This window comes from Dermacentor silvarum, chromosome 4, assembly GCF_013339745.2.
Source record: "Dermacentor silvarum isolate Dsil-2018 chromosome 4, BIME_Dsil_1.4, whole genome shotgun sequence".
Taxonomy (NCBI): domain Eukaryota; kingdom Metazoa; phylum Arthropoda; class Arachnida; order Ixodida; family Ixodidae; genus Dermacentor; species Dermacentor silvarum.
In genome coordinates, this window is record NC_051157.2 from 129,715,800 (window position 1) to 129,737,962 (window position 22,163).

At 44.3% G+C, this 22,163-nt stretch overlaps 1 protein-coding gene across 1 annotated transcript in view; it reads right to left on the reverse strand.

The window, feature by feature from the left end:
• Positions 1-4,548: 4,548 nt before the first annotated feature.
• LOC119448896 (soluble guanylate cyclase 88E-like) overlaps positions 4,549-22,163 on the reverse strand; it is an 81,448-nt gene continuing 63,833 nt past the window's right edge. The window contains 6 exon segments of the mRNA XM_049666816.1: positions 4,549-5,505; positions 5,560-5,805; positions 7,292-7,381; positions 8,158-8,267; positions 15,897-16,053; positions 18,135-18,281. Coding sequence (XP_049522773.1) covers positions 5,074-5,505; positions 5,560-5,805; positions 7,292-7,381; positions 8,158-8,267; positions 15,897-16,053; positions 18,135-18,281 — 1,182 coding nt within the window. The 3' untranslated portion in view covers positions 4,549-5,073.

Sequence of the window (22,163 nt, forward strand, 5' to 3'; positions counted from 1 at the left end):
GTCCGCATGCCGGCGCTTGCGTTGCGGCTCCGTCCTTGTCGCACGGCGCTCGGCAACTCGATCGAGAAGAACCCGGTACCTCCATAGCGCGCACACATCCCGTAACAACTGCCAGAGGAGGGCAACCTCACGTGGCCAGGGTATTTAATACAATTTTGGGGACAGTTTTTTTCGAAAAAAAAGAAAACATATATAAGCCGCACCGTCTATATGACGCACCAACGAAAACTCCGGAAAAAACCGCGACTTATACGGCGTAAAATACGATATTAACAAGACACTGTGAATGAAATGTGTCAAAAGCAACGGCGGCTCCACGAGATCGATGTGTCCCACTTGCATCTTCACGCTTGATATACTCGAGCTTGTCGATATTGCTCGGATGTCACATGGCGGTGAATGACAGGGAAGCCGAAGGACAGTTTGAAATCCCGTAACAAGGTGCAGCTTTCTTTTCACAATGTTATTAATAACCCTTTCAGGCATCTTCGGCCCTTCCGTCCACGTAAGTAAAATACAAATAAACTGATACAGATTTCCTGTATTGCTCTAGTTGGCTTGCTCATTTTTTTATTTGCAAGAAAGATAGCACTTCTTACAATGCCCTTTGCGAACAACAACAACAATGCGGTTAAATATGAAGACAATGTCTGCTACAGAAGCAACACATGAGAGGCCACAGAGAGGCATTAGCGTCTGTGCCATACACCCGATAAGGATATAGTAGCCCCCTTCCTACAGCGTGTATGAAGGTAACGAACTATTATAAAGAACACTGTGACGTAAAATGCCGTCATGTTTCACAATACAATCACAGTAAGTAAGTGAAAATGCAATGTGGTATAAAAATAAAAATAATGGCTTTCGGTAAGACGATTTATACTGACTGATGAATTAATATAGCTCTTCATTTAACAAAATAAAAATGCACGTAGTACAAAAAACTCTCGTTGCATATTCTATGATGTAGATACAAAACGGTGAACGTAGAACTTGTTTTTCTTTTGCGCGTAATTGCGTGACAATCATAAATATATAAGAAACTTCGAGACATTTACGCTAAACAAAGAGGCTTATGTGTCATTTAACAATGTAATTTTTGTAGGCGCATGTTTTAGGGCAAAAAGCAGTAGCAATCGCCACCAAATAAATTGTATTCTTGATATTACCTTGTTTATGTAGCACTGCTTTGTTTAAATGGCCTGTCAGATCAATCGGGTAATTTTTACATTTCTGAATTCAATTCACGCGGTATAAGGTAAAAAAAGAGAAGATTTAAAGCAAGCTTTTGGCACACGGCCCGGCTGCGACAAAACGCGGCAACTTGTACGTTAAGTCAGTTTTTCAAAAGCAAGAAAAACAATAAATCAGTACCGTTATTGTAGGTTGCGATTCTGCATTCTACAAATATTATAATGCATAAAATACTTCACCTACATCTCTTGGCTGATGTGCAGCTGTCACGTGCCAGCGACGAGTGACACACAAGTATTTAAAACTATAATTCTAATACAACGTTAACAAATTCTATCTGGACACTTACGTGCTACGGCCTAATAACAGTAGCATCCAGCCCATTATAAACAACAATGCAGATTTCTTTCTTTCACGAGAGTAAATACGTAAGAAAATACATCTCGTCACATTCTTCTGGTAGTTGCTCCATCGAGCAGCCTCATGGAAATGCCGTTAGCGCCACTCACATTAAAACGCCTCCAAGAATAGCTGCAAATTTAATGTCGTCTTGCGCAAACCCTACTTGCCTTGTTCGGTAGTTTAAGGTAGGCGCGTCACGCGTGGTTCTACGTTTATCACCTGCCTCTATTGCATCACAGACCTTTGCATTCGCCTGCCGGCACCAAAATGATTGCACGAGGAACTGTCGCATTCAGGACATGTTCCCACCCATGGAAGCTCTTCCAGTTCCATTAGATCTAAAATATCTTCTCTTAATAATTGATAAGGCCTTCCTTATGTCATCATATCACACTGGCTTATAATCTCCGAAGCACACCTGCTTGACGGCAACGCGTGTTCCGTAGTGATGGCGCTTGTTGGATCCTGTCAGGACGCAATCATTTAGCAACACGCTTCGTGCTTATCAACACATTTAGTGCCTTTGCGCGTAAGTTTCGAGTCAAAAAGCTGCAATCTACAAGCAGAACAACACAATCAGGGTTGAAGGGGCACAACTTGCAAGGAGCTGCTCACGCGCAATGTACATCATTGAATTTCTGATAATTGCTGTCTTCTAAGATATGGCTTCCTTCCAAAAGAAATTTGTTGAAATGCTAGCACACCTGACAACATAATTTGAAGAAGTCATTTGACTTGACCGGCCATGTTTGGCATTGCAAACAAGTTTCCTTCGTATCATACAAACGTTCTACCAGCAACAACAAGCAGCCTGGAACTTTCAGCTTCATTACCAAAACAAGTGCTCACACTACAAGATTGCCACGAAAAGCAGTTAGGAAGTACCATTTAAATTGAAATAGCACTCGTATTCAACTGGAGCAATTTCTTACGCGAATCTATCTTTCGATCATATTTACCATAATTTATTACGTAGCCATTCATTAAAAAGTAGCCGACAGCAGGTACTGGACTGCACTGAGTGGACACTTTATGGGCATGTCAGTAAACGGCTACTCTACAAAATTAAGAGTTTTAAAATACGATACAGACAGAGCATACCTTGTGTTGGGTAAAATTTCGTGCACATACAAATTTTCTGTTTTAATAGAGAGGTTTAGCTCGTCCGGTAATTGGGTAAACGCAGGCGGTCCGGGCGTTGGGGAACCGTAAACGTGACCGGCCTGTATGGTGCTGCCACCTGGTGGCGCACAGCTCAAACAGACAAAAACAGCTAATATTGCAGTAACCAAGTGTATTCTACTTCTCTTCTGGTGTAAATTTTTGGTAGCAACACGATCACGCCACTGCCGAAAATTTACACCAGCAGCAAAATAGAAAACACTTGGTTACTGCAATATTAGCTGTTTTTGTCTGTTTTAGCTCTGCGCCACCAGGTGACAGCACCATACAGGACGCTCACGTTTACGGTTCCGCCAACACGCCCCAACGCCCGGACCGCCCGCGTTTACCCGATTACCGGACAAGCTAATACTCTCTAATTCCAACCGAAACCATCCGGTGAAGCATTGGGTTTCTGCGCGTACAATCAGGCTAACTTACTAAACTTGTTTTCGTGCGTGGCTAGTGGGTAGACATGAAGTTAAAATATACAGAGCGCGGGAACTGGATTCCCAGGTACCACAGTCTCGTCATAGTGAAACCAAGTTGGGGACGAATGAAGGGGTGCTATAACGTAAAGCTATTCCAAACTGTTTCTATACCATTTCTGTAATCAGCCCTCCACTACTGGTCAAACATTTTTCGGGCTATCCCCACTTCGCTTGTCTGTCACGCCACGTCACGACAACGACAAAAACTCCCAATCAAATATAACGTATACAAACTGATTATGCACAGTTAGACTGAAAAAAAGGAAAAATAATCATTTCCGATTCTGCGCCTTTTTCACCGTCAGAACACTGCGATTGGTCAAAATCTTTTGGCCTGGGCCCACTTCGCTTGTCTGTCACATTACGCCGCAAATCCACGAATGCTCACCATGTCAAAGTGCTGTATACGCATAAAGATGCATTACTATTCCGACCAAAACTGAATATTCTTCGGAATAGACGGAGACTGCCCCGTTTCAACAGGAATAGAATATGGGTGCCCGCCGATCACTCTGACACTGGCTACTCGGAGCTGCCAGCTAGAATAAATTTATTTGCGCGTAATAAAACTTCTTGCGTGGCAGTATCACGTTCTTAAGCCCGTTCGGCACGTATACGACATCGTACTGCCAACTCTTCTTTGCCGCGGATCCGTTCTAGCGAAATTTTGTAGCTTCCCTTGCATGTTTCCCTACCCTTGCACTAGCCACCGCAAGCTAAACAAGTGGAAGCAGGTCAGTCGCAGGCGCCGGCCCCACCTCCCGGATCTGATCATCTACTTTCACTATGCTAGCGTGTCCCCACTGATTTCTTCTGCACTTCTGTGTGTTTATCGCCTCTTCTCAGCCAATTACGTAAGAAAAGCCTGTGAAGGAAGGCAATGCTATTTGCTTTGAAAGCAAACAATGGTGACCTCCCATAAACGAAGAGAGCATTTGATTGGGCGGCTGAAACAAAGCTACGAGTCAGCGTCCAATGCTTGCGTCAGTGGTTACGTAAGTGTGACGTGAGAACATGGGTAAACGTATTGGAATAGTTTCACGTCATAGGGCCCACGGTTAATATGGATGAAAGAATCGTGGCTTAGTTAGGTAGAACTTGTCCGTGGACAGATTCACTTAGGAATCGCTATACTACAGTTTATACTCGATGTAATCGTTCTCTTTCGACTGACTAAGAGTTAAGGACCATCCAGCCGTAACTGAATTCAGTCAAAAGAAAACTAGGACAGTTGGAAGCAGTTCCTTCGTATTTTTGTATTTTTTTCATAGACTTTCGACATACATCGTTTCTGGTTCAATAAAATCTTCGCAAAACTATAGACTTCCGGATGCCCAGAAGCACCGCCTGAGGATGCACACCGGAATGTTTCTTTTTTCACTGACGTAGTGCGGTTGTATCGGGCACTTACGTAGTGTAGTTGTTCTTTCGAGATATTTGTTACCTGATAGGTTCATGTGACCGGAGATTCTTGGCTAGGTGGGTTACAGAAAGATGTCACCTGCTTTCTGCAGATTCTGAGTAACCATCTGTCATACACCTTAACGACTGATTCACAGGTCTCTCCAAGTGTAGAAACAAGCGCTTGCTTTCGATGAATGACAACCATGTAGCGGTCATCTGGCTGCAAGTGCACTGTTTCATAACATGCAAGCGTTGATATTCAGGTCCGTCCCGCCGAAAACACTCCCAAATGTCGCCCGGACAAACGTCATTTTGAAATTCAATAAATAACACTACTGAACAAGTCGGTTCAGGTGCCCGTAAGTTCTGTGTTTATGGACATCTGCTGGTTGGTTCTCATTGGCACTCCAAGTGTTCTTCCTCACAATATAGAACAACCCGCACCAGCACCGGCACTTGCGCTCGGAGCTAGATGGCCGCCGACGCCAGCCCGATGAGGCGGTGACGATGCCCAGCAGCCCAGCTTGTCACCCCTAGATTCGGCCGACGAAGCGTCGGTCAGCCTCCGTTGCTGCTGATTGTAGTTGTTGTGACAGTGTGTGCAATGCTGGCACGGCGGCTGCAGTCCGACGGCGGTCAGCATGGCTGGCGGCGGCACGGTAACTACCGACGCTGGAGACAGGGGCTGTGTAGGAACCTTCAGCTCAAGCTCGGTCCACGCAGTTTTGCGAGGAGTGGGCCGTCCGTTGGTCTCCCGGGGCGAAGCGTTCACCGGCGTGGTCGTGGGAGCGACGCTCATTGTCCGACGCTTGGGTGAAGAACCATTGGGCATCTCCGTGGGGCCCGTGATGTCCTTGACGACTGCAGTGCCCGGTGCGTTCCCTCCCGTTTGTGTAGTGGGACTCACGCCCGCGGTGGGCTTGGTCAACGTCGTGTTCGCTCCTCCGTGGGGTGGAGGCGTACTGGACGGCGAGTGCTTGGCTATCTCCTCATACGTCACGGGCGAATACACGGAGCGGGCCCCGACAGAGGACTTACGGCGCTTCGACTCCTGCTTGGTGGACAGGGCAGTCGGAGCGTCCGGGTATCGCCGGTTGACGTTGGCCTGGCCTTTCTTTCCCTGGAGCCAATAGGTTTTCATCGAGCCTTTGCCCTGTTAAAAACCCCAAATAACGATAATATGAAAAGGTATTAGGGTAAATTGGCTTGTTACACTTTCGTAGGTTACTAAAAGAAAGAAAATAAGATCCACAAAGACAAGATAAAACAAAATGGGCATGTTGTACACATTTCGGAATAAACTGAAATCTGAAGCTAAAATAAAGGCCTCGCCTCACCTTTAAATCCCGCTGTTATCAGACTAGATGTGTTGCTGACAGATTTGTTTGAAACAACGCTCGTATTCTATAATGATTTTTTTCAATGATCACAAATTGTTTTAAAGATAATTTGTCCACGTGCTTAAAGTAATAAAGACGTCTGGGTCATGCACGTAAGAGAACTCATTTTTTGCACATACAGCGTTAAACATATAAAGGCTTCGCTGCTAAGCCAGAACAAATTGAAAAAATTCAGCGTGATTTCCCGTTCCCGAGGCACATTATTCAGCTGATATATTAGCAAGATAATGTATAGGAATAAAAAATACTCCTAGAGCAGGAGCTTCTCTTTTTTGCATTTAGGAAATCACCTGCTGACAATACTATGACATTCAGCGTTCCCGCACAAGAGTTCGGCTGTAATTGACACTGTAGTAAATGGTCCTGAATTATTTCTACCCATGTGGTGGCTTAACACACTTAAATTAGTGGAGATCGCGTAGCCGTAGCTATTTTGCAGAGTGTAAAGATAGGTTACAAAAGTCAATGCTGCGCTTCATGTATCCACGTGGATTCACTTTTACGTTTGCAATCATTTTCCCACAGGATGTACACAATTTGTACAAGGTATCGTGATGAAGTTCTGTTTAAAGCTGTTTCAAAAAAAAGTTGACTAGCCCTACATCACTCACCAACAAACAGCATAAAGACACTGCACATGCCAATCAAACAACGCACATCGGCACAGCAAATCACGCAATCTCAATTACATTTAAAAAATCTACAAAATATAGTACCACATTAAATTTCATTACAGACCAAATGATTCATTTAACACGAAGCGCAGCATTCACGAAGTACTCAGCTATACCACAGAAAAATACATTACAACAACTACAGTAAAACAAATGTTAAGAGCATTACAACTATCCCATAATATACAATTTACGGTAGTCAACATAAAAAAAATCATAGAGCGTGCTTTTTAGGAGGACGCGCATTTTTATCTTAGTTTATGCAGGAATATTTGCAAATCTGTGATGGAACGTCTGAAAATCATGGCTAGTGCCTTATTTAGGCATTTGCCAGTGCGCATGAAGAAGTGTTCATGGCACGAAGTGGTAATTTGAAAGTGTGCAACAGCTTCTTGGGATTTTCTAGTTGTGTGAAATTTATATTTATGAAGACCGACACGTTTCGCTGCCATCTTACTGTCTGAAATGTTTCTGTGGAAAATGTGTTGGAGCTTAACGAAATCTTTTCATCTAAATAAGAATTTACATAGACTAATAGGTATATCGGAAGGGCACCTTGACGTACCTTCACGTCCACCGTTCCGCGTTCCTGAATCAGCCACTTTGATTCATCCAGTAGCTCCTTCGTCTTCTGACTGATGTGCACCCGCAAGGCCTGTGGAGATAAAACTTATTAAGCACTATTCAAGTTCAAATATGCATCTTACAATTCTTACGTATATCATAATATGCATGCAATATGCATCATGATGGTTAACATACATATCCATAGTCAAAAGCGACACTGAAAGTGCAAAGACAGTTGTTGCATGCGAAAATTTGGGCCACATTTTACTACAGATGAAGCGCCTCCAAAAAGTTTCACACTGCTTTCTTTTGTTACACAAATTGTTTAATACCCATTCTGGCATGAGAAAGCGTTCTACTTCATGTTAAGCGCGCTCATGGGTGTCAGCTTGAGAGAGCTGTCAAGTTCAAGGCGAGTGCTCAGTGATAGCGGCTACATTCTAGCGCAGTGTATAATTTGTCATCAATATTTTTCGACCGGGAGACATCATGGTTTGTTTTAAATTCGTGATTGCGAACACATATAACTGAAACTAATTTTTAATGTTGCACTAAATTAGCTGATTCGCTAATTATAGCCTATTCATTTACCACTGCAAGAACTAGTTTGGTGTGATTCGCTAAGGTACGTTCGACGAAGCCGTACGTTTCTAAAAATTTGTAGGAAGGGAAATACGTGCGAGCTACCAGAAATGCTTTCTGTGCGAAGTTCAGACACTTTGTCTAGTACCCAATAGCACGCTTGAACTAATACACAAGTCAATTGAAGTGCAACAGTAGACGAGACTGCCAAGCAGAAGATGGTCTACAACTCGGCTCGACAAAAAAAAAATATGGAGGGAGCCAAGTCAATAAAAAACTCACCTCACTAGTGCTTTCCATTCGCGATGCCGTATTGACGGAATCGCCGAACAGGCAGTACCGCGGCATTTTCAGGCCTACAACACCGGCCACCACGGCGCCAGAATGGACACCTGCAAAAGTTATTTAGAAGCTGAGTCGTGACCATTCAGCTGAGACTATAGTTTCATTCACAAGGTTCAAGTGGAAGTTTAGTGAATTCGCAACTAAGAGTCTTCAAACTCAAATGAAATTGAATTGAAAGTAAAACGCCGACTTAGGTACAAAAGTAGCACCAGGCATATTTGTGTGAATAATATACGCTCAGGAGCAAAATATTCTTTTAGTTGTAGCAAAAGCCATGAAAGAAAAACAACGCTAGCGTACGTGTACTTTTGCAGCATGCGAATCAGCAGAGGAGTTCACACCTAATAAACAACTGGTCGAGTGGTTGATTGATCGGGTTCAACATGGCTAATCAACATGTGGAACATTTTAGAGAGGAAAATTCGGACACCCCTGGTACCCATATCTGCACGTTTTATGCAACGCTTCAGTGATTCAGTTTCCGAAACCCTCACAGCAGCTATTTCTTTACAAGTAGGAAATGGCCGGAATATTACCCTACAATATGCGGCACACAAATGAAGCGAATTGCATCTGGGTGAACCGCAAAGTGCCCTTCTACAAGGTTCCTTTATTTCTGATAATAAGCAAGACCACTTTCCAACTTGACTGGAAAACTAAGCGCGAATAAATTACACAAGCACACATGCGACATATGAGGACAAGCGCTTCTCCTCGTCTGTTTGATGTGTATTTGTGCAGTTTATTCGCACTTGGTCTTGCAGTCCACATTACAGACCAATTAGCCCAACAGTTAGTCCTTGTGAAATACTTTCCGAGATTCAACGAATTTCTGCCCGCTTTTTGTAGACGTGCCACAAAATAACATTTCCCAGGTCATCGCGACTATCGCCAACGAATACATAATAAACCGTCGAAGTGCTGCTGCCTGCAACGTTGGCCTGACCGTAGGCAGCAGAATACGTCACACTTGCAAAGGCTCCCACTTGTAAAACAGGGGAGCGCTGATAAACAGACTAAATCTTGACTCGCGGCGAAGGAAGCAGCGCTGCTGGACGAAAACACGAGGCCCACATAGCCTCCCGGCCATTGTAGAGAATATCCTGATCATTCTAGTTTAGCTCTCCTTGTTTCAGTATTCTAGTCTTAGACGTAAACAGCTCTTATGGGTAGTATACTATTCGGTGTGCAACAAACATACGGAACGCGCTATCTAAAATATCCATAATTCATGCCATGAGGTAGCCACCTGGAGACTTTTCTGCTTAACGTCTCTGCACTCTCTCGCTTTCTTTTCTTTCCGTGCGATCCTCGAAGTGTTCTTAAAGGGACCCTGAAGCGAATTGACGATTTTGTACAAACGTACTGAGTCATTGAGTAGGTCCTCCTGATCATTAATTGACTCATCTAAGCGCTCCACGTAAAGCGTATAATTTATTATAATGTTTTAAAAAGGTACATCGCTACCGATCGCAGCACGCCAATCGGCTGAGTTTTGTGCCCAAGTGACGCGATTTGCCCATAACACATCACTGGGCCAGCTATCCGATTGGCTGCCCAGGGCGCGTCATCGATAATTTTTCCAAGATTATGGTGAACAAATGTTGTTCGTAATTGTTTAGATGCTAGTTAATTTGTTTCTATAAAAAGAAAGCAACAGAAAGAGAATGCAGAAGGACATGTATCACTACACTAAAAGCACTTCCGGCCCACAGGAAGTGTCGTCTGCTTGTGTTACAACGTGCTCCGTGTTGACGAGAGCAGCGCGGTCAGTGTTGGCCCTGTTCTTTCTTTTCACGGGTACCATAGCCCGCCCTTGTTGCGTTGTGGGCTGCAAACGTAGTTATCGGTGAGATGTCAAGCTGCGACATCGTGCCCCGCTGCGATATCGTGCCCCGCTGCAAGGCAGCAGACGAGCGGAGTGGCTGCAGCGCATCGGGTTTTCGGTATCCAAATCAATCCAAACGGGGCCAGCATCTACGCGTTTGCGGCCGTGGCTTCACGTCGAAGGTTTGCCACAATAGAGTTTAGCGTGTGCGGTATTCAGGTAAACGCCAGCGCAAGTGTACTGGCCGCTTTAACACGTTTTACGTAATGAACGGAGGAGAAAAATTGAACTGCTTGCACGGTGCAGCCACCTGGCGGCACAAAGCTTAATCAAACACACAGCTAATATAGCAGTAACCAAGTTTTTCTACTTTGCTGCTGGCTCAAATATTTGGCAGGAGCGTAATCTTGAACATGTTTCATGTCTAAAATGTTTTACACTTGATTACATGAATATTAGCTCTGTATTTGGCTGGTTAAGCTGTGCGCCACCAGATGGCTCGACCACGCAGCATTAATGAAACACAGAGCACTGTGGGGCCACAATAAGTATGAGGTGGTGCGTGGAATCTGGAAAGGAGTAATGGTGCCAGCGCTAACATTCGCAAATGCCATTATATGCTTAAAATCGGATATATTGGCGGGTTTGGAAGTTAACCAAAGATCAGTAGGCCGGTTGGCTTTGGGAGCACACGGTAATACGACAAATGAGGCAGTGCATGGAGACATGGGTTGGGCCTCTTTTGAAGTCAGAGAAGCACAAAGCAAAATTAGTTTTGAAGAAAGGCTCAGGAACATGGATGAAAATAAATGGGCGGCTAAAGTGCACAAGTATCTCTACATGAAAAGCGTGGACACAGAATGGAGGAAGAGGTCAAGGAAGTTGGCAACCAAGTACAGGATAATCGAAACTGTAAATAGACAACCAGGGGTCATCAGAAAGAAAGTGAGAGAAATAGAGACCGTGAATTGGATGCAAAGAATGGAAACGAAAAGGACAATGGAGATTTACAAGAATGAGAAGAAAGAAATTAGAAGGGAAAATCTGTACGATAACACAAAGGGCAGTGCCTTGCTATTTGAGGCTCGAGCCGGTTGCCTAAGGACGAAAACATATCGGAAGAAATATTCGGAATTAGATGAGACATGTGTATGCTGCAGTAAAGATCCAGAGACCACTCAGCACATCCTAATGGAATGCGACGGGATCCACCCAGCGAGAACCGTAGGTAACGTGCAACTCCCAGAAGCGCTTGGGTTTAAAGTGGAAGGAAACATAAACAGATCAGCCGTAGAGATCAGCAAGAGACGATTAGAGTACTGGTGGAAAAAAAGTAGGGAAAAGATGGATGCGACCTGATCTCTTAAAATCATAGGCAGCGGTACAAGGTAAATTTTTGAAAAAGAAAAATAATGATAGGTATACAAAAATGCAAGATAAAGAACATGTATAGTATACCTGATTAAATCAAGCAGGCTAGGTGACTATTTGTCGCCGCCCCGTTTCAAAGGGGATGCCAATAGATCATCATCATCATCATCATCAGGCCTCTCACGAACGTCTACGAAGCTCCTTCATCACAGCGGTATGGAGGGGCTTTAGTTTACGCCTCTGGCTATCCGTCAAAGCACCCAGCTCGCCTGTGGTTACCGGAATACTAAACACGCTCGGCGCTGCGACAGAACGCTCGCAACACACGCTGCTTGATCGCTCTCGCTGGGGATCAACGTCCGGGCGGCTAGCGGAGAGGTAGGAGAGCATTCGCGCGCTGGCTCCAAGACAACCGGAAATAGGCGACAACACGTAACAACATGAAGTAGAGCCAGCAAAGGAGCTGCTTAGCCCCGATCACTCGGCGAACGAGTTGAGGAGGAAATGCATGGCTAGGGAGGAGGGTAACTTATAATCGTCCGTAGCTCTCTTAATATGAGACGCTTCAGTTAAATTGTGACGCGAATTTTTTACTGTAGCTGTACCCTACGCGCCTACAAAATTAGTCCGAACCGTTTCACGAACCCTTTAAAGGAACACTGAGCCGAGCTTGCTCCGACTCATACTCTAGTCAGGCTCACACGAGCTCAGCCGCACGCTTGGGTCCAAGTCTTAGCGAGCTTACTCTTGAATTCGCCGAACTTGTATACATTAGACGACATCAGCGTTGTGACATGTGTGGTGCATAAGCAAACATTGCAGAGGAATCCGGCTTGCATCTGATGAAATAAGGTCAATTGTACACTTTGCAGTTACTTTTGTAGAATTTACTTGACCGTTGCATAAAAGCTTCACGTCATGTAGAGTCCAGCAAGTTCACAGTATCTGCATCAATTACATTTTTTTGCCAATGCTTTTGGCTATCTTGACCATTACTAGATGGCCGCACTTTTTACACTTCAAAACAAAGTTGAATCAATGACCCTGGCGCAATACATCCGAAAACGCTTACAGCAATGCAAGTGCAACCATCAGGACATTACAAACATGTGGGCATAACAAGATTCACACGAATGCTAAATACGTGTATAGACGGAATCGCACTTCGGCCAAGTTGGTCGCCATATATTGCAAAAGAGAAGCACAGGCTGACACTGCAATTACGTCATGCATCATCATGACGCTTGCTGGCTCCATGGGTTACAGGGAAACATACGCGGAACTTAGAAGTTACCGCGAGGTAGCTGCTACGGGCGCTGGCACACTCCGCAGCCGACCACTCAACCACTGTAGAAAAATCTGTTCAGTCTGCACTTCTACTTAGGAACACTTTTCTATATCTTGAACGTTTAATGTGGTCTTCTCAAAAACTTTCGCCTCTGAAACTTGCAAAGGTAAACAGTGTATTACATTGTTGTTCATGAAGACAGCGCATATAAACGCTTAGAGATATTTTCAATTCTTAACACTTATGCTCATAACCATATGTAGTATGCTATTTACATTCAAGCCCTTTTGAACAGCAAGATATGAAATGAGTCTTCCCTGTTTTGAGCATTGGGTTAATGCAGGAAATTCATGCAGGCATAAACGTTTGTTAAATAAATCCTTCTGGGAATACCAGATTAGATTATATAGTTCAGCATTCCTTGTACTTTTCTATTTTGGTCGATTAATCTAGTTTTAAATGACTCCTACTAGCACGCTCTAGCATGGGCGTAATACAGGTTATGTGCATGACTAGCTTAACAGATTGGGATGCTTGCTTTACTTTGCAGTGAAGGAATCATACCATCTACAGTTGCCTAGGTTTTTTGGTTATCTAAGGTATTCATCCCCACTTTAAGATAATACGATGAAGCAAGTAGAAACACACGCATGTGAACAAGATTGGCCGATAGTTCCGATAACTTCCTACTTTAGTCTTGCCACCACGAATACGCGTACAAAACTCTAGCGCTCGATTTTTCTATTAAACAAACACGTGTACAACGTATTTCATGTTTGCCATGGAGCTCCGCTACCGTAATACGTACTGCAGCATATCGATTTGAGCTTCTTGATACTGATTCGCTGTATACCATACCACCGCGATAACAGGCTGATGAAGTAGACGGTGCGCAAGTGTGTTAGATGGTACGATGCTACGCACACAAGTGACTGCAGCTCCTAAAGAAACTTAGGTGTCGGCTTTTAGGCCTTTCGGAATATTGAGAGCGGACTTCTATAGATAAATACAGCACACGCGCCGCGAAGGACGAACCAGGCTTGCACTAAGATGGAAGCTGACAACATAAAATCTATTCCACATTCAGTAATTACACACCGATAATTTGCGGCTTCCTTCAAGGGCAGATGTGAGCTTTCGGGTTCGTGCTTACTGCTACGTTTGGTGCAAAAATACTGCTAGTAGCAGGAACCGCTTATGCGCAATTACAACCAACATACACGCATGCTTTCTTCAGAAGCTGACACTAAGCATGGGTAGCGCGAGTGTCTGTCTGCGCTGACACGAACAGATCGCTGCAGCCGATTTCCAAATAGTGCATATGCAATGAGTACAGATATATCGGCTTGTTGTTAAGTGCTCTTGTAATTTGTTGAACCTCAGGCGGAATGACAGGGGTGTAGAAGGCACACGAAACAAAAAAAAATAAGAGCACTGAACGACCAGCTGCGAATATCTATTTACGTCCACCATGTCTCCTCGCACTGACCTTGAGGAACCGCTGTTGCGCACTCCAAAACAAATTTAAACTTCAAAGCATTTTTAACCGGCAAAACACGCGTATTACTTGCTGCTATTTAAAAAATATCAGTAATATCACAATGCCGATGTTGTTTCATTAAATTTGAATGATAATGTGGTGTAAGCCACAAAATCTGAAGGCAAGCAACCCCGGCCGTCGCACCAGCCGCATTGTTGAAGTTACAATCGTAAAATGAGCCCTCTAATTATCACTTTGCGACGCGTGGGCCTGCAAGAATAATTTTTCGCTGCAGTCGCAACATGTGAAACAGCCTTTATCACAAAGCGGCCGGTCGCAGCGTCAATCGTTAGCCAGACAGGTCCGTCAGTTGCGTTTAGCGTAAACCGAAATCTTCCATAGTTGTACTTCATGCGTGAAATTCCTTGCGGAAAGCCCATTAAAACACAACTGTCGCTTTTTTGTGCGGCGTTCTTCGAAGACGCACTCGACCGCACCGCAATACAGCAACGCGAAAACGTGTCATTCTTATACAATGAATTTTGATATTTATTCAAACTCAATAAAATAAACACAGCTACTGCACTATAGATGACTTAGCATATTGAACTACATTTTTAAGTACGCTCTGGAACTTTTCTATCTCCATCATACACCGCAAAATGGAAATTTTATAGCTTGCGGGATTGACCGTCACGTTTTCCTAAATAAATTCGTTACCGGAGCTTGCACAATAGTTCCCGGCCTCTGCGCTTATATAATTAGCTTACAATGTAGCTATCGTTGATTTTTGCGTAGTTGCAGAAAGCATCCTGTATATTAGTGCGAGGTCGGTTAACAATGGGCGCCAGGTTTCTGTGGGTTTTGTCGAGTATAGAAATACGGACTCCACGCCTGAACTCACGAAAATGCCTTAGAATGCCGGTACGATGTGGACAATTTCACACGCAGTTTTGTTTGAAAGACTGAATGCCACTTCATAAATTACACTTGTTAAAAACGCTACATCGTTAAATCCACTACATGTTGACGTAGTTTTCTCAGAGCAAACACGCATACGTCTATTTTTGGAAACTTTTTCTCTGACATGCATGGAGTCTGTAAGTCAATTTTCGGGCGCCTTTCGACGTTGAATTGTTTTAGGATGTATTCGAAGCATCATTGGTATTGCTTGGTTTTGGCGCATTAGTACTTTGGATCTGGAGATGTAACTTTGTGTGCGCTGTGTCCGAAAGGTTTATAACAACCGCAGTACATTTGCTTTTTTGAAAATATCGTTGTAATTTGGTCACGTGTCCCCCAATGGGTATTTTCGTTAAGCAATAAGGATACTGAATACATTCGTTATTCCACTTATTACAGCCCCGCAGAAAACACGTGTGCGCGAGGAAAACATGGCGGCCTTCAAGCTGCAAACCTCTGCCGCATCAAAAGGAGCAACAAATAAAGCTTACCTGCTAGTTCTTATGTGCGCATTAGAGACTCGTTCAAAATTTTAATATAACAATGCAACGCATAATGCTAGTCGGCTCCCGCAAGAAAGCGGCGAGTGCAAATCCCTGGGACAGGGCTGCTGGTGATCAGTGCTTAAGATAGATAAGTGATGACAGTGATGATGAGAATTCATGTCAAAGTGCCAGCAGGCGTCAATCCTGCTGCCTCCTTCGTATAATGGCCAATGACAAACGCCTCACGACGTTAGGACGTACCAACACGTATCTTGAGGCTTTTTCCTGTAGAGGGATCCTTAAGGTCGCCTATCACCTTCACCATGGCGAGCCCCATATCGCAAATCCTCTCCGAATGGTGGGGCTCCGGTTCAGGGGCACCGGACACTACCATGTACGCGTCGCCGATGGTTTCCACCTGGTGGAGAACAACACAAACCCTAGCTCATCAACAAAAACAACAATTTTGTTGAGCACTGAAAAAATTATTTTGGCAACTACCACATAAAGCCAACCGACAATGAAGTTAAGCAAAGTATCCACCACCATGGCCATAATGGCACGTGTTAACGCTACCAGGGCCAGATGTAGCACATATACTCAGATGCCGAAGAACGTGGATGGGAGAAGAGCCCAAGCCGTAGGAGATTCGGCAGGGCATTGCACGCGAATTGCTGAAGATCCGGGCTCGGCTCCCACCGGCGGTAAGCGGCTTTGTCAGAACTATCATATGATTAATTATTATGATGCATCCCGCTGAGAACTGAAAATTATGGGTTTTTACGTGCTAAACCCACGATCTGATTATGACGCACGCCGTAGGGGGGGGACTCCGGAAATTTGGACCACCTGGGGTTCTTTAACGTGCACCTAAATCTAAGTACACGGCTGTTTTCGCATTTCGCCCCCATCGAAATGCGGCCGCCATGGCCGGGTTTCGATCCCGCGACCTCGTGCTCAGCAGTCCAACACCATAGCCACTGAGCAACCACGGCGGGTGCCCGCTGAGAACTTAATGCCTCATTCATTATTGGGTCAATGAGAAATATGCGAAAGCTTTGCTCAACCAGCACACTATCTTTCACGCAGTTACTTATAAAATTAGCGTGAGCACTTTTTTGGTGCATGTAGCTAAAGGTAAACTTTTTTTTAAGAGTGAACATTGCTTAAGGTATTAACCCATGTTGAACGGTCACTCGACAGGTTCAAGATAAGAAAGGCCCTTGCAACTATACGGGATACGCTACTTCTCTATTAAAATACATGAAAAACCAGAAAGCGCACTTGCGGGTGCTATACAAATCTTAAGAAAGTTTAGAGCATAGATAGGTATAAATGCGTTATTTTTACTCACAGGAAACCATTCCTACTGATGCTTTTATTTAGCTTCCACTATCTGTAAAATGTCACACAAATGTATTACTTCTATTTATAAACAGCTTTCAAGCTCTGCAACCAAATGGGAAAAAAGTGCGGTTGAAGCAATGACGACTTCATCAGTTCGAGCTGCGTCAGAATTTATACATCACATGTCTACAATTTGAATGAGATGAACCTGGCATCTCTTATTAGCTTCTAAGGTTACTATTGAAAGCTGCCTAAGAAGTTGTGATGATTTTTAATGATGATACCTTTTATTCGATACCCGTGGTGGTACTTTTGTGGCTGTGGCGTGGCGCTGCTAAGTCTGAGGTCATGTGTTCGACCGCATTTCGATAGGGGCGAAATGCTAAAAAAAAACTTTGTTTACATAAATACACCTGTACCTTAAACGCCTAGTGGTGAACATTAATTAGTCTCCCATTACAGCGTGCGTCTTTTGCCACGTCCAACCTTGTAAAACAGTTACAGTTTATACATTACAAAACGAGGCCATCATTCAGGAAAGTTCTTTCTTTCTCAGTAAGCCACTCTCCTCGTCCCTACGAAGACAGAAGTTGCAGGTCAAGGTATTCATTTATTGGATTCATCTTAGAGTGCTAATGAACCCTCGAGCTCACATGTTCATTCATTAGAGAACTACAGAAGCTTAGGCTAGCAACGAATGGTTCAACTGTGGGGTTTAACGTCCCGAAACTGCACAGTGGAATATGAAGGGTGCCGTAGCGTATGACTGCGGACTAATTTGTGCCACGCGGGATTCCTTAACGTGCACCAAATGCATGGCACACGAGCATTTGCGCCTGACCCCCCCCCATCGGAATGCGGCCACCAATGACGGAAGTGTAAGTCGCCTCGTCGGGCTCTCACCGCCACGCCACAACCATTGAGCTACCGGGCTGGGTCGAAGTAAATATGTGAAGCATATCATTATAGCATATGATTGAAAAACTATACGCCCACTTTTCGCTCCGCAAAACTGTCACGCGTGGCGACAAACACTTTTCAAATGTGCTATGAAGCACCGTGGCATTACTATAAGAGAAAATGGCTTTTGATGCAGGAGCACTTCCTATCAAGCACTATAGTCACTAAACAAAGTGGTGCTGTGAGACGTACCTTGTAGACACCATGCTTTTCAGTGAGCTCGTCGAATAGGGAGTACATGGAGTTGAGCATAGAGACCACCTCCATGGGTGTGATGCGGCTGCAGATCTCCGTGAACGAGACCACGTCGCTGAACAGAATGGTCACCGAGTCGAAGTACTGCAAAGGAGACCACAGAATGAGCCGCGGCTTTAAAAACTCTTTCGTTGCTACGTACACAATCGTGTGCGCCACCTATTTTTTTACGTTTTTGTGGAGTAGCGGCAAGGAATAGATAACGAAGCTCAAACTAAATTTAGCAATCGGAGTACCTCCATTTAACTTCCGAGTGAACTGTATAGCTAAAGACGACCGCTTCGGTGTAGGCACAGCTTTACTTGACGGGACGCTTCGGTAGCAATTGCGAAAGATTTTTTTTCTTCCTAGTAATGGGGAGCTAGCGGCCCATTACTTGTGTGTGCAATTCGAGCAGGTAATTTAATTCTTTTTATGAAGGAGCGTATCATTTTTATTAAGGAACGTAGCATGACTGGCTGTAATACAAATAGGTATTTAATTACTCTCTAATTATGATGACTAGCTACAAAAGTCACAAAAAGTCACTCTACAACCCTGACTTGCTTTCGATTGAGTCTCCAGTATGTTGGCGTACAATTATGTAAATTTCACAAATGTATCGACGGTCAATCATAATTCCTGACTGAAGGGGTTCGACACGATGATTGTAGTACAACGAAGATGTCCTTAAGCGGCGCTCACAGGGGCGCTTTGTTAACAGTACCTTGGCGCTAACACTTTGAAATCTAATAAAAAAGCGAGCAATGTGGGGGTATTCTAGAAATAGACGATATGCACAAGCTACAATTGCGCTTCTCCGCCCACCTCATGTGACCTAAGCAATACGGCGGACCTCAGTATGCAGTAAGAAATACTGGTGTCAGCATGCCGACTATAGTGACATCACCTCGGCCGCGCTCCGCTGCCCGCATAATTCAATCTTTCGAAACGCGCGTTTTGGCTTTAACGCTGCCGATGGCGGGAATGCGGCAATTTGTGTAAGGGAAGGTTCGACGTGTGACGAAGCCGCCCGACGGAATTTCGCATATCATGTATGACAATGTCGAAGACACGTGTATATATATATATATATATTGTAAAGAACGTAACGAACGTGGGCGCAGAGTCAGCAACAGCAGCATCGGTCAGTGCCACACCGCACGCCTGGGCTCGCTTCAAGACTCCTTCCGAAGTACGACGGCCCATAGCGCGTTCTCGAGAGAACATCACCCGTTAATTACCTGGTTGAGCCACTGACGCCGCCGTCTGACATGCGACGTCGTAACCGCGAAGTCGTTCACGTTCAGTGCTTCAAGCAATATCACTCTACCGTCCTTTCAGAAAACTAAATCCCCAGTGTGGCTCCTATATTGCCACGGGGTCATCGTGGGAAGATAACGAACGTGGGCGCAGAGTCAGCAGCATCGGCAGCATCAAGTGCGCAGCAGAGGCTCCAGCCAGGGGGCTGTGCTTGATTCATCCTACAACCGGCTGTCGCTCCTAAGCTCAATCAATCTCCTTCACAATATATATATATATATATATATATATATATATATATATGCACAGGCTGCGAAGTCATAGATGTTCATGACTTACGCCCGACAATTTTAGGATTATTTCTTCTTGTAGGTGCTTCTAGTGGCGCCACTCATCTAATTTCTGAAGAATATTGGCGGTTAAGCTTGCATTTTTCGACCAATCACTCCAAGCATCTCTCATAAAATGTAACGTATCCCGCTATCTTATTCACCACATATTGCATATTCATGCGCATTACCTCAAATTAAGTTTACGGGTATTCATTAGAAGCAAGCCACGTTCATTAATAATTGGAACTTCTTTGGTATTCTATATTTGGAGGCAGAATCATCAAGGCACTAGATAGTTTTCGTTATAAAAATTATTTCTCGTATATGGTACCCCGGCCGTATGCCAATGCACATTTATCGATGTATTTACGTTTAACACAGCGACGAAATTCCGGGCAATACTGAGAAGAGAGGTAACGTTTTTGTAAACGCTATTTATTCAGCAAATCGTCATTATATATCTTCTACCACATCAGGACAATAAACAAAACGAGAGCCAAGTATTGTGGATATATGTGGGAACTAGTTAACAAAAAAGAATACTACCATGCAAGTGGTTGTAAACATATCATCAAAGTAACGGTCTATCTCGTTTACTGTTTTCTTTCTTCTATATATAGCACGCTTATTCGCCCAGAGTAAAATAAGTAAAAGACTGTGCCCGTCCTTGCGCTCTTCTCGCCCAGGGGCATTATTTTTTTTTCTATACATTTCTTTCACCATACAAGCAAGGAAAGGGTTTTGGACGCTATTCTAGACAATAAAACATTCTGAATGAAAATACGAGTGGTACAAAGCTTTCGTCATCTAAATCTGTAATAAGTAGAACGACGTGAGCTGATTGGTAGTTTCAGGAATTAATATAGGCTAATGGGGGAGCGGGCGTCATAGCTGACGTCCACTTACAGTTGCTGTTTTTGAGCTATCTGGCGAAATGTTTAACTTTTACCGCGTACCATCATTAATTGGGCCCAATGACCGATGCTCATCATCTCCAGGACAAGGATTTTTATTAGCAAGTGTTAAAATAGGATACCCACGGTTTTGGGGAGCCAACGGCGAGACGTACAAAAGAAGGCAAAAAGCGTACAAAGGAGTTACAGTTCTTGGGTGCGCGAAGCCGTTTAGGACACTTTTTCTAGACCTCCTGATGTTCAGGAAACACACCACGGAAGCCCGTCGATGACTCCATCAAAGCCTTTAGCATGAATAGTTCGAAACTGAGCTCCACTAGTGGTTAGAGAAATAGACAAGGCACCGTTGCAGCTCCAACCTTAATTGAAACCGTGATTTCCAAGTACATAGGTATAGGAAGATCCCACCGAGATTAATGGATCCCTGAAACAAGACAGACCGTACCACTCACTAAAGTTTGTGCTTGAAATGTCGCCGAATAGAGTTGGGAGCTCTGTGTGTATTAATGAAATCAACAAACCAGCGCATGTCTGAATTGCTTTGGAAGCATAATGCTGCCGCACAGAATTAATCACTGCCGGTTAATTAGGCTCCGAAAGGCAAACATCGTCCTCGTCAACCTACTCTCGAACGACGAGAATGGTCGGCGGCGAAGCGCACTACATTATTGGCCCTGCCGTGGGCGGCGGGTGTCAAGTGCGCATCTTCCAAGCGAAAAGTCTGGAAGAGCTTAACGAGAATCTGAGAACCGCCGCACTCGTTACGGGCGTGTGTTCAAGGCGCTGCTTGCGCTTCATGGCCATCCTGCGCCTTGCTATTGCGTGCAGTTCGCTAATATTACAAAACGCCTCGATAAACGCTAAACTAAAGCCGCTGTTACGCGTGCTTGCGTCGGGGTCTTTTGTCTTTATGCGCTTAGCGCGGCCGTTAGCGTGTAAACGGGCAGCAGCGTTGCGACATGTAAAAGTCAAAGATTCCGTAACCCGCGTTACTTGATCCTCAGTCAGTGTGGCGTCTGGCGTTGCTAGGCAGCTACGACGTTCACCCTTGGCATCGTGAATTCTAACTGCATGGTGGTTTTATGTGTCTAGGTCTCAGAAATACAGCCAGGGAAAAAGTCCTAAAGAAGCTTCCACTGGCATAAAAGCACTGTTTCGTCACTCCCAAACATTACGCAATGGAGACAGCACGTGCTTACCGCATAACATTGGCCCATTAATAGAGAGAGTGCGCACGAACGCTATACTCACGGATAATGACAATGCTAGGTCTGGCTAAAGGATCGTTCAAGCGATGCTTACAATGATTACCTTTGTTATTTATGCCACAGTTTCCGGGCACAGCGACTGCATTGTAGCCCGAACCAGGTTAAACAAATTTTCGGAAGATGCCATACAAAGCAACATTAGAGTGAATCGCTTAAATTGTTTAGGATCTTCGGAGGGCTCCGTTATTTTTTGCACACACCGATAGTTCA